Below are 27,712 nucleotides of genomic sequence, written 5' to 3'. Positions count from 1 at the left end.
TGATTTACCATGGGAGTCACCAACCTGTAGTATCTCAATATCACAAGTTGCTGGCTCTTGTGCTAAATGAATAACACTGCTTGCAGCCACCACACAAGCAGCATTATTCCATCGGCCCTGCAGCATCAGGTCTCAAAGCTGTGCCCCGATGCGCCTGGGCCTCAGCTTAAAGGGCCAGTCAGAGCTGTCAAAGCCCCCCCCCCCCCATGAACACCCCCCAATAGTCACGACTTCCAGATGAGGACCTAACCGCTCCCCCACACGATCATCACCTGAGCCCTAGTTGAGGACCCGACTCCCCCCATCATTATCAATCCTACCCCTTGTGCATCTGACACCTCCCCCCCCCACCATGAGCACCCCAGTCCCCAAAAGAACCCCCCAGACACTCTGGGCCTAACTGAACGGGTCCATAGTGTCTGGTGGTTCGCCAGGCAGGAGCAATCCTTAGTGCAGCTAAGTCGAAATGCTTTGCTGACACTTGAAAGCTACAGTACTGATATTTTCTGATAGCTGAAAGCTATTTGCAAAAGTCTACAAAACTTTGGATTCTGGCCATGAAATGACAGTCCAGCAGTCCTTCTGCCAGATGTAGAGGCCCATTCACAAAGGATATTTTCCAGAGTTGTTGCATGGGAGGAGATGGCTGAGGAAACTAAATCCTGAGGAACATGCCCATTAAGAATGGTTCAGCATTTTATTTTGCAGTGTTTAAATTCTCAGTCTATGTGAATGTATGTTGAATTCAGATTTCCAGTACTACTGAAAGAAAATAACACTGGGAGGGTGGGGGAGGGGGGATAACTTATGTTGAGGATGTTTTTTTAATTTAAAACAATTCCAAATTCTAAAAAATAAAAAAAATACATAATTCCATTTATAGAATAACGCTTAAGCAGAGAGGTCGCATGTAAATTTAGGCAGCGCCATTTACACCAACGAAAATGTGGTGCCAAATACCCGTGCCTAAATTTACACGCGGAGCACCCATAGTCTATAATTATGCCCCTGATCCACCCTGAAAGCCAATGACCCTCTCATTTCCATGCCCCCTTTTTTAGGCCATGCATAAATTTACTCTCATAAGTCCCAATTAAATCTAATGCCAATAATTGCTTGTTAAAAAGCCAATTATTGGCAGTAATTGGCTTGTTACACTGTTAAATTGCACGTGCAAATCGGGAGTGCACCTAAATTTGCATGCTGAATTTTTGGTGACTCTTATAGAATCAGGAGGTTAATGGCCTTTAGTAAACACAGTCCTAAGTTTGTGCCTGGGGCATTGGAGGGTTAAGTGACTTCCCAAGACCACAATGGGAATTTGATCACAGTGGGGTTTGAACCCTGGTTCTCAGCCTGCTGCTTTAACCATGAGGCTATTCCTTCAACCATTGCTTGATATATAGGTGGGGTAGCTTGGAGACCAGTTTCCAAATAAATAAAACATAACTTGGTATTCAGGAACATCACTTTGTGCCTGGATTATATGTTTAATTTTCAAATCATTCTCCTGTACTCACAGAATGAAAAAAAATCCTATTGAAATATTACCCAAGTGTGGCAAATCCCTAGAGTTTCCAAGCTGCTCTCCGCCTATGGTCTTTTGTCTTCACTTTAATCAGTTCAATATTGTGAGTTTAAAAAGTCTAGAAATCTAAATTCAGCCTATTTGCTTGAAAAATTGTAAAGCAAGTTTTAGGATCGTTCTGTGAAAACTCAAAACTGAACTTCTTCTAAATGAAAAATGTTTGCTTTCTTGTAGATTGTAGAAACATTAGCACATATAAAACTGGAATCACAGTGTTAGACCTGGTTAGTGCTATTGGTTTAAGTTTCAAGTTTTCTTTATTTGATATACCGCAGTAGAAACTATCACTACTACTACTACTTATCATTTCTATAGCGCTACTAGACGTACGCAGCGCTGTACAGTTGAACATGAAGAGACAGTCCCTACTCGACAGAGCTTACAATCTAATTAGGACAGACAAACAGGACAAACAAGAGATAAGGGAATATTAAAGTGAGGTTGATAAAATAAGGGTTTCTGAACAAGTGAATAAGGTTAGGAGTTAAAAGCAGCATCAAAAAGGTGGGCTTTTAGCTTAGATTTGAAGACGGCCAGAGATGGAGCTTGACGTACCGGCTCAGGAAGTCTATTCCAGGTATATGGTGTAGCAAGATAAAAGGAACGGAGTCTGGAGTTAGCGGTGGAGGAGAAGGGTGCAGATAAGAGAGATTTACCCAGTGAACGGAGTTCCCGGGGAGGAATGTAGGGAGAGATGAGAGTGGAGAGGTACTGAGGAGCTGCAGAGTGAATGCACTTATACGTCAATAAGAGGAGTTTGAACTGTATGCGGAAACGGATAGGAAGCCAGTGAAATGACTTGAGGAGAGGGCTAATATGAGCATAACAACACTGGCGGAATATTAGTCGTGCAGCAGAATTTTGAACAGATTGAAAAGGAGAGAGATGGCTAAGTGGGAGACCTATGAGAAGCAAGTTGCAATAGTCTAAGTGAGAGGTGATAAGAATATGAATGAGGGTTCTGGTAGTGTGCTCAGAAAGGAAAGGGCGAATTTTGGTGATATTAGAGAGAAAGAAACGACAGGTTTAGCAGTCTGCTGAATATGTGCAGAGAAGGAGAGGGAGGAGTTGAAGATGACCCCAAGGTTAGGAGCTGATGAGACAGGAAGGATGAGAGAGTGTTATCCACAGAAATAGAGAATGGGGGAAGAGGAGAGGTTGGATTATGGGGAAAGATAAGAAGCTCGGTTTGGTCATGTTTAGTTTCTGATGGCGCTGAGACATCCAGGCAGCAATGTCAGACAGGCAGGCTGATACTTTGGCCTGGATTCCTGCTGAGATTTCTGTCACAGCAGTTCACAATAGCTTCAACAACACATGGATGGTATTCTGGTTTAGTTGAAAAGTAATTCGAGCCTTGTAGCCTTAAATTATTAATATATGCATTCTCACCTCACAGAAACATCACACAATTCATTCAAAACAACATTTATATAGCTATAACCTAATATCAAGCACCACACTGTAGAGACTGATTCCAGTATATTATTAAGCTATGAGAGATGCCTCCATCCACACTAGGGATAGTACATCCTGTCCTGGTTCTCTGTCTCCCATTATCCCAAGGCATTCTGGCTTTGTGGTCTTATATTTGAGTAATGAAAGTGAGATAAGACAGAACATAGCAGAAAATGCCTTGAGATAAGAGCTAAATGGTCAATACAGAGAGAATATTTACAGCTGAGTTTATAATTCCAGCTTTACTATTTCCTCTTTATCTCACCTTTGGTAAGCTATTTCAATTCACAGTTCCTTCATTTACCCAACTACAAGGGAATATTTAATGGCAATTCCTTATTCCTCTAAAATATTTAGAAACTGAAAATTGAAATCGGCTCTTCCATCTGACAGATGGCTGTATCAGTGTTAACCCTAAGCTCTTGGATATTGTTAAGAAGAAAGTATATATAATGTCAGTGGAGGTACAGCATGCAAATCTCTCATGAATATTCATTGTGGGTATCCTGAAAACCTGACTGGCTGGGGTACTTCCAAGACCAGATTTGGGAACCACTGGTATAAGGAGTGAAGTACTTTTGTGCATGAAAGAAGAGCAGGACTTGGGGGATTGGCTAAGCAGGCGGAAAAAGTGATAGCAAAAGTCAGAAGACTGTTTGGGTGCATAGAGAGGGGAATGGCCAGCAGGAAAAAGGAGGTGATAGTTTCTTTGTTTAAGTCTCAGTTGAGACCTCACTTAGAGTACTGTAAACAATTCTGGAGACCGTGTCTTCAAAAAGATATAAACAGGATGGTCAGTGGTCTTCATCATAATGCATGTGGGAACAAACTTAAATATCTATATATGATTTCTTTGGAAGAAAGATGGTAGAAGGAAGATATGATAGAGACACTTAAATACCTCCATGGCATACATGAAAGGGAACGGGAATAGGACTGTCTGTGGTTTTTGCAACTACATTCAAATCTGCTTACATAGTATATACAGGTACTAATTTGTACCTGGAGCAATGGAGGGTTAAGTGAGTTGGCCAGAGTCACAAGGAGCTGCAGTGGGAATTGAACCCAGCTGCACCAACCACTAAGTTACTATACCACAACATTTACAGTGGAACAGGAGGTGAGTCTCTTTTAATTGAAGGGAAGCTCTGGAATGAGGTAGCATAGGATGGAGGTGAAAGGGAATAGACTCAGGAGTAATCTAAGGAAAGATTTCGTAGTGGAGGTGGAGTCAACATGGGTGACTGAATTCCTGGGACAAGCACAGAAGATGTCTAAGAGAGAAAAAGGGATGGTTGAACTTAGTAGATGGCCGAAATCAATCAAGGACTGCTTTATGGAGCAGCTGGTACAGGAGCCGATGAGAGAAGGAAAAATTCTAGACCTAGTCCTTAGTGGAGTGCATGAACTGGTGCGGGAGGTAATGGTGCTGGGGCCGCTTAATAACAGTGATCATAATATGATCGGATTTGATATTAGCTTTGAAGTAAGCATACATAGGAAATCAAATACGTTAGCGTTAAACTTTAAAAATGGAGAGTATGACAAAATGAGAAGAACGGTGAAAAAAAACTTAGAGGAGTGGCTGCGAGGATCAAAAATTTACATCAGGCGTGGATGCTATTGAAAAACACTGTCCTGGAAGCCCAGGCCAAATATATTCCATGTATTAAAAAAGGAGAACGGAAGACCAAACGACAGCCGGCATGGTTAAAAAGTGAGGTGAAGAAAGCTATTATAGCTAAAAGAAAATCCTTCAGAAAATGGAAGAAGGAACTGCATAAGGAATGTCAAGTCAAATGCAAAGCACTGATAAGGAAGGCTAAGAGGGACTTCGAAAAAAAGATTGCATTGGAGGCAAAAACACAGAGTAAAAATTTTTATGTATATTAAAAGCAGGAAGCCGGCAAAAAGAATCGATTGGACCACTAGATGACCGATGGGTAAAAGGGGCAATCAGGAAAGACAAAGCCATAGCAGAGAGATTAAATGAATTCTTTGCTTCAGTCTTCACTGAGGAAAATTTGGGAGAGATACCGGTGCCAGAAATGGTATTCGAAACTGGATGAATTCTCTATAAACCTGGAGGATGTAATGGAGCAGTTCTACAAATTGAAGAGTAGCAAATCTCCTGTACCGGATGGTATTCATCCCATAGTACTGATAGAACTGAAAAATGAACTTGCGGAGCTATTGTTAATAATATGTAATTTATCCTTAAAATCGAGCATGGTACCAGGAAGATTGGAGGGTGGCCAATGTAACGCCGATTTTTAAAAAAAGGTTCCAGAGGAGATCCGGGAAATTATAGGCCGGTGAGTCTGACATTGGTGCCAAGCAAAATGGTAGAGACCATTATAAAGAACAAAATTACAGAGCATATTCAAAAGCACGGATTAATGAGACAAAGCCAACATGGATTTAGTGAAGGGAAATCTTGCCTCACCAAGCTATTACATTTCTTTGAAGGGATGAACAAACATGTGGATAAAGGTGAGCCGGTTGATATTGTGTATCGGGATTTTCAGAAGGCATTTGACAAAGTACCATATGAAAGGCTCCAGAGGAAATTGAAGAGTCATGGGATAGGAGGTAGTGTTCTATTTTGGATTAAAAACTGGTTAAAATATAGAAAACAGAGAGTAGGGTTAAATGGTCAGTATTCTCAATGGAGAAGGGTAGTTAGTGGGGTTCCCCAGGGGTCTGTGCTGGAACCACTGCTTCTTAACATATTTATAAATGACCTAGAGATGGGAGTAACTAGTGAGGTAATTAAATTTGCTGATGACACAAAGTTATTCAAAGTCGTTAAATCGCGGGAGGGGTGTGAAAAATTACAAGAGGACCTTACCAGACTGGGAGACTGGGCGTCTAAAGGGCAGATGACGTTTAATGTGACCAAGTACAAAGTGATGCATGTGGGAAAGAGGAACCCGAATTTTAACTACGTCATGCAAGGTTCCACGTTAGGAGTCATAGACCAAGAAAGGGATCTAGGTGTCGTCATTGATGATATGTTGAAACCTTCTGCTCAGTGTGCTGCTGCAGCTAAGAAAGCAAATAGAATGTTAGGTATTATTAGGAAAGGAATGGAAAACAAAAATGAGGATGTTATAATGCCTTTGTATTGCTCCATGGTGCGACCGCACCTCGAATATTGTGTTCAATTCTGGTCACCGCATCTCAAAAAAGACATAGTGGAATTAGAAAAGGTGCAGAGAAGGGTGACGAAAATGATATAAGGGATGGGACGACTTCCCTATGAGGAAAGGCTAAAGTGGCTAGGGCTCTTCTGCTTGAAGAAAAGGCGGCTGAGGGGAGATATGATAGAGGTCTATAAAATAATGAGTGGAGTTGAATGGGTAGATGTGAAGCGTCTGTTTACGCTTTCCAAAAATACTTGGACTAGGAGGCATGCAATGAAGCTACAAAGTAGTAAATTTAAAACGAATCGGAGAAAAGTTTTCTTCACTCAACGTGTAATTAAACTCTGGAATTCATTGCCAGAGAATGCGGTAAAGGCGGTTAGCTAAGCAGCGTTTTTAAAAGGTTTGGACGGCTTCCTAAAGGAAACGTCTACAGACCATTATTAAATGGACTTGGGGAAAATCCACTATTTCTGGTCTAAGCAGTATAAAATGTTTTGTACTTTTTTGGGATCGTGCCAGATATCTGTGACCTGGATTGGCCACTGTAGGAAACAGGATGCTGGGCTTGATGTACTTATGACCAGAGTCATATAGTCTTTATTTGCCATCATTTTCTGTTAATGCAATGTAACACATGTTAAATATTGCAAGTCTCATTCTCATTGAGATCTATTTATTAGCTATGCACTTAACTCAAATTAATATCAATTAATATGTGCTAATGCGTGTTAATTTATTAACACTTGTTGGTAATTGGTCTAATGACAGTTCATCTAATGGACAATTGTTCTAATGATAGTTGATCTATGGATACAATTTGTCTAGAGTACAATTCGTCCATGGAGACAAGTCATCTAAAAGTTAATTCATCTAATGGACAATTGGTCTAAAAATTAATCAAGATAAAGATGTGAAGTTATACATTTGTCAGATGGCAGATCACTTTTTAAAGTCAATAATGAGAATACATCACATACTTTAATCAAGGCATTAACCCTGGAAGCCACTTGGTATTGTAATAAATAGGTAAAAATTATTTTGTCCATTTTTGCACAGAGAGTCCCCTACAGTATTCCTCAAAATCTGCGCTTTTAGAATAACATTCACAAGCTTTCGTGCTTTTTAATTTTCTCATATTAACTTTCTTCATTCAGATATATATACACACATACACAGAGAGATAGATATAGATATATAAGTTTGTAAAATTAACTTCCTTCATGAAGTTTGTGTGCTAATATTTAATTGCTTTGTTGTAGTTTTTTTCTTACAAAATTACCCCAAAGTTTGCAATATTTTTCTTCTGTACTAATATAGTACATGATGGCAAAAAAAAACCCCAACCTAGAATGACCAATCCAGTTGAATTTGTTTAATTTGTGTAGAAGTACATATAAAGTCCTAAGTACAGTGCAGTACAAACTCACCTCCTATTGCCTTTTACCTGTCCACTTGACCCCTTCTCATCATACTTGTCACGTACACACAGCAGGAACCTGGGTTTGTGAGCCCTTGGGCCACTGCCGAGGAGCAGCAGTGGCAGGAGAATCACCCCAATACCAGATAAGGCAGACCGGAACTGGAACACGGTGGACTGGAGTGAGGCTTCACCTACACTTGGCCACCTTTCACCAAGAGTTGAGCTCTGGGCTTCAGGCGGCCGGTAGGACTTGCAGGACACAGCAGCAGGCTGACAAATAACAGGAACACTAGAAACACGCTGGGTTCCAGGAAAAACAGCAGGCAAACGAACAATCCAGAAACAAGCCGGGTCAGGGCAGGCTGGAGACAGAAGAATAGTCCAATAAACAATCCAGGTCTGGGCAGGCGGCAGGCAGAAGAATAGTCCAATAAACAATCCGGGTCTGGGCAGGCGGCAGGCAGAAGAATAGTCCAAAAGACAAGCAGAGTAAAAGTCACCAACATGAACAGCACAAAGGCACTGCAACACTCCACACCAAAGGAACGCCTCTGAAGAACACTGTTGCAAGGCAACTAAGAACCTTACCAGGTGGTTAATAAAGGCAGGTCACAAGGGAGTTCACCAGGTATGGGTGCTGCTTGGTTCCAAAAAACTCCCAAAACAATCTGGAGAGCTGGAAGATCCGGACCGGACCAGCATATCTTCTGGAACACGGGAAACGGTAAACCATCACCTCGCAGCATTCCCCAGGTCTAAACCCCGGGAACTGAGGTGACTGCGAGCCCGGGACCTGGGCACAACTGTGACAATACTCCATATCTTTCTCAATCATACCCCAAATCTGTTACAGAGTTAGATCTTTACACCCCAGCTAAAAGATCATTTCAGTCTTTGCTCACTTCAGCTGCACCTCTTATATTACCTAAGCCCCCTAATACATTTAATCCCAAAACTATTAAGGTTAGGGAGTTTGTAACAAATGTTTTCTTCCCATGTTCATGGAAGTTTGGGTGTCAATTCAAATTTTTTCATGTAGGTTACGTCAAACCTTTTAGATGGGCCAATACTATTTACAGCTGTCACTGCCATTTTGTATAGCTTACCCCTTTGTTGTCTTTTAAGAACAATGAAGTCCTACCTCTGCTGTTTTGGGTTAACTTAGTGTTGTATTACCAACCTTTTGACACTAGGGCTCATCTGTATTTTACCCCACATTTAAAAAAAAAATTCCATTACTGTTTTTGTCTCCACCACACCTGGCTGAGTATTACAGGAGTCTACCACCCTTTTCATAAAAGAAAATATTTCATCATGATGTACCCAGATCTATCCACTTAGAGTTTCTTATCAGACAAATGCAGTTGATTTTCTAATATAGTCTAGTACAGTGTTTTCAAAGTCTGGTCCTGGAGTATCCCTTACCAGTCAGGTTTTCAGGATATCCACCGTAAAAATGCATGAAAGAGATTTGCATATAATAGAGGCAGTGTATGCAAATCAAGGTCATGCATATTCATTTTGGATATCCTGAAAACCTGACTGGCAAGGGGTACTCCAGGACTGGACTTGGGAAACACTGGTCTAGTATGTAATTGGTTTGAATAGATTATTCCAGAGTGTATGAGTTTATTCATCAGAAGAAATGATACTGAATGAGATCATTGATTTAAAGTTATAATGCTCACCAGAATGTATGAATAACATGAAATATTTAGAGGGACATTAATGAGAATTTTAGGTGAGATGGCTAGATGCAACGAGATTATACTTTAATACAGTGACCTGCAAACAAGTCCTTATTTTTTTCTATTTTCAAGCCACTTGTCTGCAGTGTGTGCATTTGAACAAGTTCAGCTCCTAAAACCACCGTATTTCCAATGCGACTGATATTAGATATACTGAGGTGATATAAAAAAGATGCCTCAATTATTTTACTGTTTGTCTTGAAGGTCACAGGCAATTCATTTTCAGGCAGAATTGCCCTGGCTTTTGCTTTGGTTTTGGCGGCACTCATTTCCTTCAGCTAACATATAAGCCACTAATTCTCTAGAGGGAGACAGCCAGACATGCCTCAGACTGTGAGCCTCAGGATAGGTTATCACAAATACTGCTGGAACAGCACTGCTGTCTGTATTTAACAGGCCCTTGCTACTCAAGAGTAGACTTTTCCATTATACACCATACCTCTCTTAAAAAGTCAGATGATCCTCTGACAACTGGATAAACTTGGCTAGTCAAGGGGTAAAGGGGTTTTAACTAGCAAACCAAAGTATTTGTGGTACTATATTATTGATTTATTTAGATTTTGCTCACACCTTTTTCAGTAGTAGCTCAAGGTGAGTTACATTCAGGTACTCTAGATATTTCTCTGTCCCAGGAGGGCTCACAATCTTGGTTTGTACCTGAGGCAATGGAGGGTTAAGTGACTTGCCCAAGATCACAAGGAGCAGCAGTGGGATTTGAAGCGGCCACCTCTGGATTGCAAGACCGGTGCTCTAACCACTAGGCCACTCCTCCACTCCACTATAGTTTTTCCCTCCTCGGAAAATAAACCTACAGCACTCAGACTTCTTTACGTTGGGAGACTTAAAAATATGGAATCTGCTGCTCCTTCCCCTGTAAATGTGCTTACTGGCTAAATGACAGAAGTGCTCAAAAGCTGCCCTGATGTAAGAATTATCTGGTTCCCATTGCACAGCCCCTTTATTGTAGGGTCATTCTATTGTACAGAGAATGCCATACTGGGCAGTAAAAGCACTGGATGAGTATTCAGCCTATCTCCATATGACTGGAGTCTGCCCAACAAGACAAACATATTTGTATACCTTGATTTGTACCTGCCTTATTCAGGGCACTCCTCAACTTCCTGAAATCGCGTTGTGTGGTGTTGTGCTATTACAGAGAACAGATAGTGGGAGAGTCTATGATGGCCCAAAATGATACTGTGAAATTTTTTTTTTGAGAGGGGCATGTCACAATAGTTTTCTGGTGTGCAGGTTGATATTAACATGGGATCTAAATGTGGTTAGTGCAAGAACTCTTTGAATCGCAGTGGTGGCAACCCTCAGGGTTCTTACCCAGATGGTAACCTAGGCAAGAAGAGTGTCTGTGCTTCAGCCCTTATCCTATAGAGAGCTTTGTCTTAAGATTTTCAAAGATGGGATACTTGCTTTTTTTTTTACCTAAGGTGATTTTGTCATCCATCTTAACCAGTCCATTGAGTTGCGAACTGTCCTTCCACCTCCCCTCCCCTCCCCACTCCTCTTTCCTCTACACATTAATTGATTTGTTTGCTGTATTTTTTGTCTACTAGATTGTAAGCTCTTTGAGCAGGGACTGTCTTTCTTCTATGTTTGTGCAGCGCTGCGTACGCTTTGTAGCGCTATAGAAATGCTAAATAGTAGTAGTAGTAGTAGATAAGACCGAATGTTTTACATCTTAGTCTGTGAGATTGTCATATGGATATCTTCCATTGTGTACTCGTGGAAACTGAGCTCGTTTTGGTTGTCCCAATGAGAATAAGACTCATAACCAATTTTGTATCACTGGTGAGGTTTATAACAGGTTTCTGAACATCAATTCTTTGTATTTTCCTGGTTCTACACTGCTTAGTGGGCTATAGCAGAATTATAGGTATTGTCGTTCAATGAGCAATTCAGCAAATGATCTGGAGCTTCAGTAACAACATCCCCCCAGGTGTTTACCAAATACTAATTTCCCATTTCTGGGACCTTGAATTAGCTGGAGAATTGGATATAGCTTTGCCGTTAACCTTGCCAGTCAATCATCTCGTTCTTTCATGAGGCTTTGTATCCTCACAGAGCTTCTGAAGAAGTGTGCAGCTACATCCCCAGTCCCCCTAAAATCTGTCCCTTTCTCTTTTTCATGACTCTTAATAGCAACAGTTGTTACTCTCTTACTCCACATGAAACAAACCACCCCAGAAGCAATTGGGGGGGAAAGCCACAACCAAGAAAACACTATGAAAAATGTTATGTAGAATTATACATCTGGTCAGAAGATTGCTGCTTACTGAAGTTATACTACATTCTCTTACAAGTCTTATATTGTAGCCTGACAGTTTAATTTAAGGAGGTAAGTTAAGTGCATGTCAAGTACCCATTTGTTAGTTGCAAAATCTTGAGCAAATAACCTGCTGGCTAGATCCAAAACAGTTAGAATTTTTGAGTTGACATCAGAAGAAAATCCTGTTGACAACTCGCCCAATATATTGCATGAACTATTGCCTATGTCTTTTAAACATAAGTATGTCAGGATTTTGGCTGTGCTGGTTTTAACTGTTCTGATTTGATCGTAATTAGATGCTTTTTTTCTTTTTCTTGTTATCTAGACCAAGGTTCGAGAACTGGAAGACAAATGCCGGATACAGAGCGAACAGTTTAATCTCCTTTCCAAGGAACTGGAGAGGTTTCGGCAGCAAGCTGGCAAGATTGACCTTTTGAGTGGTGCCTCAGTGGCATCCTCTGACATCATTGGCTCCCCTAGCAAGTCACTTTCCCAGTTCATGAATGGAATAGCCACCTCCATAGGTAAAGTTAAAAAGGACACAACCTTCCTTCTAAACATTTCATTCATTTAATTTCATGAAGAAATAAGAGTTGCCCAATTCACTTTCTACCAGTGAATTTTACCAATGAATTTCTTCAAATCAAATCAATTACTGTATGCCACTAATATCCCCTTTCCAGGGTTCAGTGCAGTTTACTTTGTAGGTGAGACAAAAGCCCATAGTGTGAGGTATGAGAACAATTAGAGACCATTAGTGTAATTCAGATTAGATGACCTCCAGGAAAGACAGTGAGACAGGTGGCAAGCAGGTTTGCATGGAATAGCTGTGGATTTCACCTGGTAAATCGCAGGCTGGCATTTTTATGAAAACTTGCCTTTCATTCAAAAGTATGCATGCGAGGACATATATTATGCTATTCTTTTCTTTCTTTCTTTTTTTAAATTTTTGTTACCTATTCAAATACTTTGATAAATAGGAGATAAAAAGCTAGTGCATCAAGAAATCTCAGAGACTTTCAGAAATATCTGAATAGTGACTCTTATATAGTAATGCAGATCAACACAAGTGAGGCAAGAACATTAATTTGGATCTAGCTGATGCTTTTTTTTTTTTTGTCAATTGTAGCTCAAGGTGAGTTACAATCATTCAAGTACAATCGATATTTCCCTGTCCCTGGAGGGTTTACAATCCAAGGGGCCCGTTTACTAAAGCCTAGTGCATGTTATTAGACATAAGTGTGCCCTAAATACTATGGACCAGATTCTGTATAAGGCACCTAAAAAATCCACGTGGTATACATTTCCACCAAAGCGTATTCTATAAGCAGCACCTAGATTTAGGGGTGGTATATAGAATACGCTTAGTCAATATTCTGTTGCCTAAAACTATGTGCCTCCATTTAAACCAATGAAAATGTAGTATAAGTCCCTGCATGTAGATCTACGCGCACTGGGCCATAAATTTTGGAAAGCCCACAAAATGCCCACTACCTCGCCTATAGCCACACCCCTTTTGAACTGCGCACATTAGAATTTATGCGCAGTTCATTGCAGAGTATGCTAAGCAGCCCTTTTACTAAGACGTGTGATAGGCACCTATGTGCGTACAACGCACGTCAAATTAGAACTACCACCCGGCTACTGCGTGCCCTAGGTGGTAATTCTAATTTTCACGTGCATCCAAAACACGCGGCAGAAAATGATTTCTATTTTCTACCGTGTGGCACTAACCAAGCGGTAATCGGCAGAATACACACACTGACGATTACCGCCCAGTTATTGTGTGAGACCTTACTGCTAAGTCAATGGGTGGCAGTAAGGTCTCGGGCAGAAAATGGACACGCACTGATTTTTATTTTGCCACACGTCCGTTTTCGACAAAAAAAGGCCTTTTTTGCAGATGCGCTGAAAAATGGACCTGCGCGCGTCCAATACACGTGCCTACACCAGCGCAGGCCATTTTTCGACGCACCTTAGTAAAAGGGCCCCTTAGTGAGTTGTGCACGTAAGTTCTAATTATTGCCAATTAGGGCTCATTATTGCTTGTTAAGTGCTGTTATCAATTCTGATTAGCTTGTTAAGCCAATTAAGTTATGCGCATCATTATAGAATGCACCTGGATTTCAGCGCTGATCTATAGGCACGCTATATAGAATCCAGCAGTATGTGTCCTATTTTGTATCTATGAGCCAAGGGCTGCCAACAGACTAAGCTGGGCCTGGGGTAAGGCCATGCCCCCCCCCCCCCCCCCGCCAGCGCTGCCGCAGTCCCAAGTCTCCACCCGCCCACCCCCAGCCCCGTCGACAGCCCCCCTTCACCCACAACCGAGCCCCCTGCATTCAAATCGGCAGCGCCTCATCTCCGTATGAAAACGGCAGATCACCTCCTTTTGGGCCTTCCCTCACTGTGTCCCGCCCTCGTCTGATGTAACTTCCGGTTTCCGCGAGGGCGGGACACAGGGAGGGCCCGAAGGGACGCGATCTGCTGCTTTCATACGGAGGTGAGGCGCTGCCGATTTGAATGCAGGGAGCCCGGTGGCGGACGGAGGGGTGCTGTTGACTGAGCCGAGGGCAGGTAGATGAGACCAGGGATTGCACCGCCGGCGGCCTGGCACCAGACCCCCCTTGGAGGCCCAGGGAATTTTGTCCCCCCTGCCCCCCTCTCAGCGGCCCTGTATGGGCCACTGGCACTTAGCGCATGCTTTACTTTAGTAAAAGGGCTCCTAATTTTGTACCTGAGACAGTGGAGAGTTAAGGACTAGATTTTACAAATGGCACTGAAAAATTTACGCACTGAGTGCTATTCTATAAAGAATCCGCATCCTTTATAGAATAGCGCTAAGGGCCTGATTCTATATATGGCGCCTAAAATTAACACACACTGGGCAATTACACGTAAATGTATTCTAAATACCACACGCAAATTTATGTGTGGTATTTAGAATACGCTGTGGCATAGTTCATGCAACTGAATCTATGCACACTCATTTACGCCAATGAAAAGCTAGGGGTAAATCCCTGTGCATAGATTTACACACACTGGCCTATATTTTATAACAATGCGTGTAGATTTTGGAACACTCACAAAATGCCCATTCCGCACCCTCAAGCATGTCCCTTTTAGCCTGCACATGTTAGAATTTAGGCGCAGTACATTGGAGAATACGCTTAGCAATGTATGCGGATAAATTCTAATTTTTGTCAATTAGTGCTCATTATTGCTTGTTAAGAGCTGTTAACAACGCTTAACAGCTTGTTAAAACAATTAATCTATGCTTGTAGTTATAAAATACGCCTAGATTTATGCACAGAACATATTTATGCATATAGAATCCTGGGGTAAACGCATAAATGATGCCTGACTTTAGGCACCGGCAGTTACGCCTGCTGAAAGCAGGTGTAAAAATGCACTGAACAAGCACATAAATTCTGGGAACATTTCCCCTCTCCCCCGTAATGCCCCTGTCCATGCCCCCTTGAAATTGCACACTATAGGAGTTCCATGCACAGCATTATAGAATACAGTGTGCATGTAACTCCCAATTAATGTCAGTTAACACCAATAATTGGTTGTTAGCCAATTATTGGCACTGATTGGCTCATTAATCAATTAAGTTGTGCACACAGATTGGCTATGCTTGCTAATTTGTATGCACAACTTTAGTCGCGTTATATAGATTCTGGGGGTAAGTGTCTTCCCTAAGTTTGTATCTGAGACGGCGGAGAATTAAGGGGCCCTTTTTACAAAGCCGCAGGAGGGCTAATGTGTGGGTAATGAGCTCCAGATCAGCACTACTGCAGGATAGCGCATGCACCTGGCAGTAATTCTGAGTTTGGCACTCGCCGAATCCCATGGTAGAAGATATTTTTCTGTTTTCTACTGCAGGGGCATCCCCGGTGGCAATAGTCAGTGCAGCCATGTTGGAATGTGCTACATGGTTACCGCATGGGTAGTGTGTGAGCCCTTACCACTAAGTCAACGGCTGGTGGTAAAGGCTCAGGCTGTAAATAGGCATACGCTAGTTTTAATTTTTGTGCACGCCTATTTCCCATTCCATTAAAAAAAATGGCCTTTTCCCCAGCCACAGTAAAAAGTAGCTCAGCGTGTGCCCAAAAGACGCACCCACACTACCACAGGCCACGTTTTACTATGGCTTTGTAAAAGGGACCCCCTAAGTGTCTTCCCAAGATCAAAAGGAGCTCCAGTGATATTTGAACCCAGCTCCCTGGTTCTTAGCCTACTGTTCTAACCATTAGGCTATTCCTCCACCCATGATTCTGATATGATACAGCAGTTTATGAATTAGGAAATCAGTCATCTTTCTTAGTATGTTTGGATGGGTATCATCAGAAAAATGAGCAGTGTTCCTGGTTTAGAAAAGATTCCCACTTCAGGCACAGGCAGCTCCTTGTGACTCTGGGCAAGTCACTTAACCCTCCATTGCCCCAGGTACAAATAAGTACCTGTATTTAATATGTAAGCCGCATTGAGCCTGCCATGAGTGGGAAAGTGCGGGGTACAAATGTAACAAAAATAAATAGACGAAATGCAACCAAAGTCACAATTATGTAACAGAACATAAAAAAGTGACAAGATCTGAATTTATAAGTTGAAAGGAACATTTTAGCTGTCTTCTGTGTTTGTGGATGGTTGTCTAGAGTTGAAAAATCAATAATACTTTAAGTGGAGTGGCAAGAGTATCTTGCCTTATGACCATGCACCTTAAGTACGAGCAACTGTAATTTTAGCAACAGATCTATCAATTAAGATGTCAAATATGTTTGCCTCTTTCCTGGGAGAAATCTTTTCAGAAGCTTGGTCTGCGGACAACTTGCCAACTGTACCAACATGTACTGTAATCCATAAAAGAATTTTTGCCCTGCTGGGTTGTCAAAACTGATTTGGCTGTAAGGTGCATAATGGAAGAAAAAAAAAATGGATCTTTTGGGATTCTGCAAGCATTTGCAGGCTTTCTAAACTCACTGTGTCATGTGGAAATTGTGAGGCACTGAGTAGTAGCATTGCTTGGTTCACATTTGCCAAAACCTGCTCCTTTGGATAGCCAATTGGCATCCAAGCCTGCCCCAACGTGGAGCATTGTGCAGCATGCCAAGGAAAGGGAACTCAGAATTCAACTGTGAGCCAACTTGAGCGGGTTCCCAGCTTGCATGCTGTTTTGTTTGATAGTTGACATGCCTAATATGATGAGGTGGGCATAGGGTTAGCAGTGTTTTTATCATTGTGTCTTGCTGTGCTCATGCTGGTGTCAATGCATCAAAACTGCCAACTCTTCCTTTTTTGGAACACTGATGGTTTTTCTCTTTAAGTCCAAATATGTTAGTAGCTTCTCAACGTCAACCTCTTGAAATTTCCTTTTAATTGAGGGCATTTCACAGATAAGACTTCTCCCACTTTCTCTCACTACATTTTCAAACCTAGAGCTTTAAAATGTTGTATCTGCGATTCTACCATGCATAGGGTATGGTACCTCGTCATGATTTGTGCTAATTATTTGAGAAAACTTGGAATATCCATCTTCTCTTGGTCTTCGCCTTTGTAAGCCATTTAAGGCTAGGTTCTATAAATGGTGCAACAAAACACTGAGAGCTATTCTATAAGTTGCACCTAAAGTTAGGCACTGTTTATAGAATAGCGCTTATGTCTCAAGGTCGCACTTAAATTTAGGTGTGTCCATTTGCACCAAAGAAAATGTGGTGCACCACACGGAGCACCCTTATTCTATAATTGTAAGCGTAACCAAAAACCACCCCCTTGGCTCCCCAAAAGAGATTGAAGGTAAAGAAGATTTCATTATTGATAATACCCAATTTAAATTTGAATTTTCTTTCCGGATTTTAGGAATAGAAGTTGACAGCCAATTGACCATGAAAAATCAAGTTAACAAGGTCTTAAAGCATTCCTTTATATTATTAAGAAGACTAAGATCGATCCATAGAAACTTTGAATTGTTTCCCTTTAGGCTTAAAGTCCAATCCTTGCTGTTGTCAAAAATCGACTACTGCAATGTGATATATGTGGGATGTACCAACTGTCTATTGAAAAGATTGCAGACAATCCAGAATCTAGCTGTATGGGTGACTTTTTATTTAAGAATAGATGTACCTATTACCCCTTATTATTATAAACTATACTGGCCCTCGGTTTCAGCAAGATGTTATTTTTAGCTGTGGACAATGGTTCATCAGACTTTATAAGGAAATACGCCTTCCTATTGGGTAGGATTTTTTTCTGTGTTAAGAAGACAGTTACAGCAGGGGCAAATATCTCTTTTATTTCCCCCAGTTAAGTCAGTTAAATATTTGAAACAGCTATCGGTCTCTATTCCCAGGGTTGATGTTAGACATTCAGGGGCCCAGGGCAGAAACTGGGAAGGGAGCCACAAAGCTGGTCTTCAGTCTATGCCTCCTTCAGCTTGAGGCAGTTTTGAGGGCTCCCTGTAGTATGGGAGCCCAGGGCAATTCCCTGTTTGCCACTGCCTAACACTGGCCCTGTTTATTCTTTTAGATTGTAAGCTCCTTGAGCAGGGACTGTCCTTCTATGTTTGAATTGTACAGCGCTGCGTAACCCTGGTAGCGCTTTAAAAATGTTAAATAGTAGTAGTAGTAGTAGTAGTAGTATCAAGCCGTGACAATCTGGAATGCCTTGCCTTCATCTGTGCATCCAACCCTTTCGTAAACAGCTTATGGACGTTCTGTTTAAGAAATATCTGAAACAATCTTTTTTTAGATTTGAGTTTTATTGTGTATATTCTCAGATGTTTGTTCTGGTATCTCTTGGCACTGTGTGATCCACATGGAACTGTGCAGGTTATTGCAGAATATAAGCCTTTAATGGTGTTCAAATATTTGAAAGGTATTAATCCGCAAATGAACCTTTTACAGAGACTTGAAGGTGGTAGAACTAGAGGACATGAAATGAGGTTGAAGGGGGGCAGACTCAGGAGTAATGTCAGGAAGTATTTTTTTCATGGCAAGGGTGGTGGATACATGGAATGCCCTCCTGCGGGAGGTGGTGGAGATGAAAACGGTAATGGAATTCAAACATGTGTGGGATAGACACAAAAGAATCCTATTTAGAAGGAATGGATCCACGGAATCTTAGCAGAAATTGGGTGGCAAAACCGGTGCTGGGCAAACTTCTACGATCTGTGCCCTGAGAATGGCAAGGACAAATCAAACTCAGGTATAAAGTATCACATACCATGTAAAACGAGTTTTATCTTGTTGGGCAGACTGGATTGACCGTTCAGGTCTTTTTCTGTCGTCATTTACTATGTTAATGTAATGATCCACCCTGAATCGCCCATGACCCTCCTATTTCCACACCCCCTTTTTCAGGACTCGCGTAAAATGCAGGCGCGGATCACGCATCTAAATTTATGCATGTACATCTTAATTGCACCAATAATAGCTTTAAAAGCCAGTTATTGGTTCTAATTAGCTATTTATTCGATTAAAATGCACAGGCATCTCAAAGCACCCTTTAGATTAGAGGGTTATTTCTTTTCTCTTTTTTCTTTTTTTTTCTGCTCTTCCTCATGCTCAGTGGCACATTGCTGACTTTGCTTGCAGAAATCTCTCTTTGCAGATGAGGAGCTTGGAGCTCTCTCTCTCTCTCTCAGCTGGAAGTCTCTGAATCTGGAAGATGTCTTCAACTTCCACTCCCCACAGAAAAAAAATGCTAAAAGAAAATTTTTTTTTCCACCTATAAGGCTGCTGGACATGTTTATGCCATTACACGTTCAACCTTTGAGTCTTTAGTGAAAAGAGGCCAGTGGTTTGGTGACAGTAATTAAGGTATTCAGGAACCTCAAAGCCATTAATTAACATTTTTCCTTGTAAGCCTTTTTGTCCTTTTTTTTTTTTTCAGTGCAGGGAGCCATATAGTTAGATCTCTTTTGTTTTTATCATGCAGGCTTAAAGGAAGCCAGCTCAGTCAGGCTTATAAGTGTGACAGTGAAGCACCTCTGACTGAAGCTGCTGCCTATCCTATAAATAAATAAAAAAAAATCCATTCCACAGTCGCATATTAATCTTTTTTTTTTTTTGTATGAGCTGATGAAAAATAAGTACCAGGTAGCAATTTATTTATTTTTTGTTTGTTTTGAGCAGGTCATGAAAGTTCTCCTGGAAGCCGATGTATGATTTCGGAGCTCCTCTGGCCCCTGCAGCCATCTGGTGAAAATACAGATCAAGCACCTGTGAAGCCCACCTTTCTATCCAGGTCCAGAACCAGCAGCCTGAGGCACCCGTGTGAAGTAAGTCATAAGAACCCTTTGTTAAGGAAGAGATATCATGATATGATAAAAATGCTGAAATAATTCTGTAATCTCGGGGTCTGCATTTTCCCTTTCATTGCAGCGCCATTTATAGAATATTGCCATCCGTGTGGGTAAATGTACGTATAACGAATGCGAACAACAGCAATGTGCTAAGAATAATTTTACAATTTATGCGTGCAAATAACTTAAGGGCCCATTTATTAAGCTGCGTTAAGCATTAATTCACAGAATATGCTAAAGCTACAGTCATTTATTTTTCAGCGCAGCAGTAATCGGGCAGCGCCGCCTGCTTCCCGGTTACCGCAGGAGCCCTTACCAGTAAGTGCTCCTATCCTGCATGGCCATGCGGTAAATGCATTTTTACCGCATGACCATGTCGATTTTCAGCCTTTTTTTTAACGCTCTGCAGTAAAATGGGCCCTGGCATGTGGCAACAACGGCCACCATTGCTACCACAGGGTCCTTTTTACTGCAGCTTGGTAGAAGGACCCCCTATTGTGCTGACATTTTTGGTGAGCTAACTGGCGCACCTATAACACGAGAGCCTATAGTGCCTTCTAAATAGGAGGTGATAAGTGCTCCCATATTAATGTTTTTAAATGTACAAAAATATAGGAAACAGAAGGGAAAAATTAATCAAATGGAGATTACAACCCAATCTATAAATGTAATGATAATGTATCGATGAATATTAAAGTCTTCCTTCAGATAAGTACTGTTCTTTTTTACTGTTTTTGGATATTTAAATTGATTGAAAACATTTATTTAGATACAGTATTGAAAATAAGATTGGGGTATGCATGGAGTTTTTTGGGGGGGTTTTTTTGACCGGTGATGGTGAGGTGTTTTTGACTGTAAGATTCACTGATGTCTTTTTTCTCTATGCTTACAAGTGGTAATCGGCAGTTTGTGTGCGCTGATGCGTACTGTCTATTTAGTGTGTGAGACCTTATCACTAAGTCAATGGGTGGCGGATAGGTCCCAGGCCGAAAATGGACACGTGCTAGCTTTAAGTTTGCCGCACATCCATTTTCGGCCACAAAAAAAGGCCTTTTTTCCAGGCGCGCTGAAAAATGGACCTGCGATTGTCCAAAACACGCGCCTACACCAGCGCAGGCCATTTTTTGGCACACCTTAATAAAAGGGCCCATACCGCTGCATACCTTGTATGTAGATCACCTCACTTCACCAAAGCAATTCCTCTTCTATATAACTTACACTGGTTACCAATAAAAGATGGAATATCTTTCAAGTTCTGTGTTTTTAGTCACCAAATTCTACATGGTTCTGCTTCATCATATATGAACAATCTCATTGAATTACCCCCGTGTAATGCCGTATCATCATCCAGATAATATCTCATTCTGCAATTCCCTATTTGTAGGAATGTAATCTATAAAACAATTCACAATGCCAGTTTCTCACATCAAGGTACTAAAATTTGGATTTCTTCACCAAAAACAATTAAATGCACAGATGATTACCTGTCCTTCAGAAACCTACTGAAAACTCAATCTTTTTCAATTTAGCATTTCAGAAAACAAAGAATTCTATTTGAACATTCATACAATTAATGTCATTTCTTCTTTCCTTCCTAATCCTATGTAGCCCTAATTGTACCCATATTTATTTATTTATTTTAATGCATTTGTATCCCACATTTTCCCACCTATTTGCAGGTTCAATGTAGCTTACAGAGTTTGGTTACAAATTTAATTATGATTTAATCTTCTTCTCTATCCATCTACCCTTAAGAACAGTTACATGCAGGTTAATTCACCACATATGTTATATTTGTTTTACAAAGCCAATGTTATAGCATTTTTCTTTTTAATATGTATCGTCATTTAATTGTTTGTTATGTTAGCCACATTGAACCTAAGTCTCGCTCGGGCTAATGTGGGGTAAAAATGTCATAAATAAATAAATAAAACTATTTTCTATGATTTGTTTTAGATGTACTTCTTTTGGGTACAGTGTTAAGAGATCATTTTAATGCACAGATCCTCTGGTTCAATAATTTGATATTGCCATAACTGGCCGTGGAATCTTCTGCAATCTTTCGTGCCTGATATACTGCAGTAATACATTATCAATAGTAGATATTGCAATTCCTGACTGTTAATTCCGGCCCTTGGTAAAGAGGGAGCATTGCACTTCTGACAAGCATGAGGCCTTAAAATGGCAGAAATTGGGAAAAGAGGGGCCTGGTTTATGAGCGTCTGTCATCTTCAACATTACTCGCTAGGCAGCATCAGGACAGGTTAGATCAGATACAAAGAGATGTTCTTTATGTGAAACACTAGTAAAAAAAAAAGGCCCGTTTCTGAAAGAAATGAAATGAGTGCTAGGATAATGATGATGTAATTGCAATTATGTTGTTAACAGTACCCTTACCAATAATCATTATTTACCCTGATTATTGTTAAAGTACTGTTAACAACATAATTGTGTGTGTGAGACAGTGTGTGGGCACTCCCTTCCACATCAATTCCCCCTTTTCCCATCAGTTGCAGGGACGGCCAAATTTCAAGGGGGTGTCAGAGGTGTAGCGACGGGGCAGTTGAGGACGTCCAAAATTTGGACATTTCTATGACGGGACAGTAGAGGGCGTCCAAATTTTGAACGTTTCTGCAATGGGCAGTTAAGGACGTCCAAAATTGGATGTTTCTATGAGAAAGACGTCTTTCTCATAGAAACATCCAGTTTTGGACGTCCTTAACAGCCCATTGCAGAAACGTCCAAAATTTGGACGTCCTCAACTGCCCCGTCACAGAAACGTCCAAATTTTGGACGTCCTGAAAGCCTCCCTTCGGGCCTCCTTCCCTCCCTGTGTCCCTCCCTCGACTGATGCAACTTCCGCAAGGGCGGGACGCAAGGAGGGAAGGAGGGCCGAAGGGAGGCGTTCTGCTGCCTGCAGCGCTGCTTTCACGGAGGTGAGACTGCGATTTCAATGCAGGGGGCCCAGCCCGGTGGCGGACGGAGGGGGGAAGTGGCACGACCTCGGGGGGGTGGAGGGGGGAGCAGTGGCTGTGGCGACCTCGGGGAGATGGAGGGGTGAGCAGCAGTGGCGGTGACCTCAGGGGGGCGTGGCAGCAAGGGCAGCAGGGGCGGGGCTCTGGGGGCGGCCTTGGCCCAGGCCCGGCCCAGTCTCTCGGTGGCCCTGGGTGGAGATGGTGGTGCATGTGGAGGAAGGGCTGAAGCTGCTCCTGCAGCGTTCCAGTGTCTCTCAGCTGCATCCGGGGTGACTCCCAAATCCACCCCGACCTTCCCAGGGCCTTCGCCACAGTTACCCAGGGCTTTCGCTCCACCTACCCAGAGCTACCAGGTACTTCTTAGCCAGGATCAGGTGACCCTCAGGGGGAGGAATGCTGGCTTCGGCCTAACCCCTGGTAAGCCTTTTCTTGGTTGAGAGGTGCCCAGCTCTCCCACCGGTTGCCTTCTCAGGTGCCGTGGAGGACTTGCAGCTCATCTGCATATCCTCGGAGCCTTCGCCGGAGTGACTCCCAGGTCCGTTCCGATCCACTCGGGGCCTCTGCTCAAGGTGCCGCTCGCCGTTCCTTCTAATAAGTTCTGGGAGAAGAGGATATTTCTCTGGTAAGTGAACAAATTTTGCTTGTGCTTTCGGAACTTGAAGATTGGGGTTTAAAGGAGGAACTGTAAGTTAGTGATAGGCTGATATCCTTAATACTTTAGCAAGTTTTAAATTACGGAAAAACTCAAAAAACACTAAGATGGAGTCAGCAGTCCAGCAGCGAGAGGGGTGCTATCCAGTCTTTTGCATTGAGTGTCACATGTATGATTATCTCCCAATTGGTGAGGTGTCATATGTGTGTGCCCGATGCAAAGAGCTCCTAGCTCTCAGAGAACGTGTACGTTCTCTTGAGGCTAGAGTAGCAGACTTGATGGAGCTGAGGGAGACAGAGAGGTACATAGAGGAGACCTACAGGGATGTTGTAGAGAAGTCCCACCTCCAGTCAGGTAGCCCCTGTGCTACCTTGGAGGAGGGAGGTCTCCTAGAAGGAGAGCATCACCCTGGTGAAGTAGGAAGTACTCCTGTAGCCAGGACCTGCCCACCAGGGGATGTATTATCCTTTCGCACCGAGGATATATCTCCAAATGTTGCCCGGGAGGGAAAGGTTAGGACAGCTGTTGTACTGGGTGATTCAATCATTAGGCATATAGATAGCTGGGTGGCTGGTGGACGTGAGGATCGCCTGGTGACTTGCCTGCCTGGTGCGAAGGTGGCGGACCTCACGCGTCACCTAGATAGGATTTTATATAGTGCTGGGGAGGAGACGGCTGTCTTGGTACATGTGGGTACTAATGACATAGGAAAATGTGGGAGAGAGGTTCTGGAAGCAAAATTTAGGCTCTTAGGTAGAAAGCTGAAATCCAGATCCTCCAGGGTAGCATTTTCTGAAATGCTACTGTGCCACGCGCAGGGCCCAAGAGACAGGCAGAGCTCCAGAGTCTCAATGCATGGATGAGACGATGGTGCAGGGAGGAGGGCTTAGATTTGTTAGGAACTGGGCAACATTCTGGGGAAGGGGGAGCCTATTCCGAAAGGATGGGCTCCATCTTAACCAGAGTGGGACCAGCTGCTGGCATCGGCGTTTAAGAAGGAGATAGAGCAGCTTTTAAACTAGAAATGGGGGGAAGGCCGACAGTCGCTCAAAGAGCATGGTTCGGATAAGGTATCTTTCAAAGATATCACCATAACAGGGAAGATAGAGTATCCTGATAGTGAGGTTGCAAAGAGATTGTAGTAGATCGGGTATCTTTAAATAACAATAAAAATCAGACAAAAGATTGCCAATTAATACTGTCAAGTACTAAGCATGATGTACTTAGGAACAACAAACATAGTTTGAAATGTCTATATGCGAATGCCAGGAGCCTAAGAAATAAGATGGGGGAGTTGGAATATATTGCACTAAATGAAAAATTAGATATAATAGGCATCTCTGAGACCTGGTGGAAGGAGGATAACCAGTGGGACACTGTCATACCGGGGTACAAATTATATCGTAGTGATAGGGTGAATCGGATTGGTGGAGGGGGTAGCATTGTATATTACGAGAGCCTTGAATCAAATAGATTGAAAATTCTGCAGGAAACAAAACACTCCTTGGAATCACTGTGGATTGAAATTCCATGTGCAAAGGGAAAAGGATAGTGATAGGAGTGTACTACCGTCCGCCTGGCCAGGACGAACAGACGGATGCGGAAATGTTAAAGGAAATCAGGGACGCAAACAAACTGGGCAACACAATAATAATGGGGGATTTCAATTACCCGCATATAGACTGGGTTAATGTAACATCTGTACACGCAAGGGACATAAGATTTCTTGATGAAATCAAGGACAGCTTCATGGAACAGCTAGTTCAGGAGCCGACAAGAGAAGGAAAAATACTAGACTTAGTCCTTAGTGGTGCTCATGATCTAGTGCAGGGGGGTAACGATATGAGGGCCGCTTGATAACAGTGATCATAATATGATCGGTTTTGATATTGGCATTGAAGGAAGTGAAACTAGGAAATCAAGTACTCTAGCGTTTAACTATAGAAAAGGTGATTACGACAAAATGAGAAAAATGGTGAAAAAAAGACTGAAAGGAGCAGCTCGCAGAGTAAAAAACTTGCATCAGGCGTGGATGCTGTTTAAAAACACCATCCTGGAGGTTCAGGACAAATATATTCCACGTATTAGAAAAAAGGGAAAAAAGACTAAACGTCAGCCGGCGTGGCTAAACAGTAAGATAAAGGAAATCATTAGAGCCAAAAACAATCCTTCAGAAAGTGGAGAAGAGACCAACTGAAAGTAACAGGATAGATCATAAGGAATGCCAAGCCAAATGCAAAGCGAGATAAGGAGGGCAAAAAAGGACTTTGAGAAGAAATTAGCGTTGGAAGCAAAAATACATAGTAAAAATTTTTTTAGATACATTAAAAGCAGGAAACCGGCCAAAGAGTCGGTTGGGCCGCTGGACGAAAATGGTGTTAAAGGGGCGATCAAGGAGGACAAAGCCGTAGCGGAGAAATTAAATGAATTCTTTGCTTCGTCTTCACCGAGGAGGATTTGGGGGGGACACCGGTGCCGGAAAGAATATTTGAAGCGGGGGAGTCGGAGAAACTAAACAAATTCTCTGTAACCTTGGAGGATGTAATGGGTCAGTTCAGCAAGCTGAAGAGTAGTAAATCACCGGGACCTGATGGTATTCATCCCAGAGTATTAATAGAACTAAAAAATGAACTTGCGGAGCTACTGTTAGAAATATGCAATCTGTCCCTAAAATCGAGTGTAGTACCGGAAGACTGGAGGGTAGCCAATGTTACTCCGATTTTTAAGAAGGGTTCCAGAGGAGATCCGGGAAATTATAGACCGGTGAGTCTGACGTCGGTGCCGGGCAAGATGGTGGAGGCTATTATTAAGAATAAAATTGCAGAGCATATACAAAACATGGACTGATGAGACAAAGTCAGCACGGATTTAGTGAAGGGAAGTCTTGCCTCACCAATCTAATGCATTTTTTTGAGGGGGTAAGCAAACATGTGGACAATGGGGAGCCGGTTGATATTGTATATCTGGATTTTCAGAAGGCGTTTGACAAAGTGCCGCACGAAAGACTCCTGAAGAAATTGCAGAGTCATGGAATCGGAGGTAGGGTATTATTATGGATTAAGAACTGGTTGAAAGATAGGAAGCAGAGAGTAGGATTGCGTGGCCAGTATTCTCAGTGGAGGAGGGTAGTTAGTGGGGTCCCGCAGGGGTCTGTGCTGGGTCCGTTGCTTTTTAATGTATTTATAAATGACCTAGAGATGGGAATAACTAGTGAGGTAATTAAATTCGCCGATGACACAAAATTATTCAGGGTCGTCAAGTCGCAGGAGGAATGTGAACGATTACAGGAGGACCTTGCGAGACTGGGAGAATGGGCGTGCAAGTGGCAGATGAGTTCAATGTTGACAAGTGCAAAGTGATGCATGTGGGTAAGAGGAACCCGAATTATAGCTACGTCTTGCAAGGTTCCGCGTTAGGAGTTACGGATCAAGAAAGGGATCTGGGTGTCGTCGTCGATGATACGCTGAAACCTTCTGCTCAGTGTGCTGCTGCGGCTAGGAAAGCGAATAGAATGTTGGGTGTTATTAGGAAGGGTATGGAGTCCAGGTGTGCGGATGTTATAATGCCGTTGTATCGCTCCATGGTGCGACCGCACCTGGAGTATTGTGTTCAGTACTGGTCTCCGTATCTCAAAAAAGATATAGTAGAATTGGAAAAGGTACAGCGAAGGGCGACGAAAATGATAGTGGGGATGGGACGACTTTCCTATGAAGAGAGGCTGAGAAGGCTAGGGCTTTTCAGCTTGGAGAAGAGACGGCTGAGGGGAGATATGATAGAAGTGTATAAAATAATGAGTGGAATGGATCGGGTGGATGTGAAGTGACTGTTCACGCTATCCAAAAATACTAGGACTAGAGGGCATGAGTTGAAGCTACAGTGTGGTAAATTTAAAACGAATCGGAGAAAATTTTTCTTCACCCAACGTGTAATTAGACTCTGGAATTCGTTGCCGGAGAACGTGGTACGGGCGGTTAGCTTGATGGAGTTTAAAAAGGGGTTAGATAGATTCCTAAAGGACAAGTCCATAGACCGCTATTAAATGGACTTGGAAAAATTCCGCATTTTTAGGTATAACTTGTCTGGAATGTTTTTACGTTTGGGGAGCGTGCCAGGTGCCCTTGACCTGGATTGGCCAC

The 27,712-nt window shown here is 42.3% G+C and overlaps 1 protein-coding gene across 1 annotated transcript in view; it reads left to right on the top strand.

Moving 5' to 3' along the window:
- The window catches only part of RIMBP2 (RIMS binding protein 2), a 592,869-nt gene that overhangs the window by 422,269 nt on the left and 142,888 nt on the right, over positions 1–27,712 (top strand). Inside the window, exons 12-13 of the mRNA XM_030219259.1 lie at positions 11,970–12,168; positions 19,780–19,925. Of these exons, the coding sequence (XP_030075119.1) occupies positions 11,970–12,168; positions 19,780–19,925 (345 nt within the window). The remainder of the gene's footprint in view (positions 1–11,969; positions 12,169–19,779; positions 19,926–27,712) is intronic.

This window comes from Microcaecilia unicolor, chromosome 11 (genome assembly GCF_901765095.1).
Source record: "Microcaecilia unicolor chromosome 11, aMicUni1.1, whole genome shotgun sequence".
NCBI lineage: Eukaryota > Metazoa > Chordata > Amphibia > Gymnophiona > Siphonopidae > Microcaecilia > Microcaecilia unicolor.
Note: the sequence above shows the minus strand (reverse complement) of the source record. Positions and strands in the feature narration are given on the sequence as shown.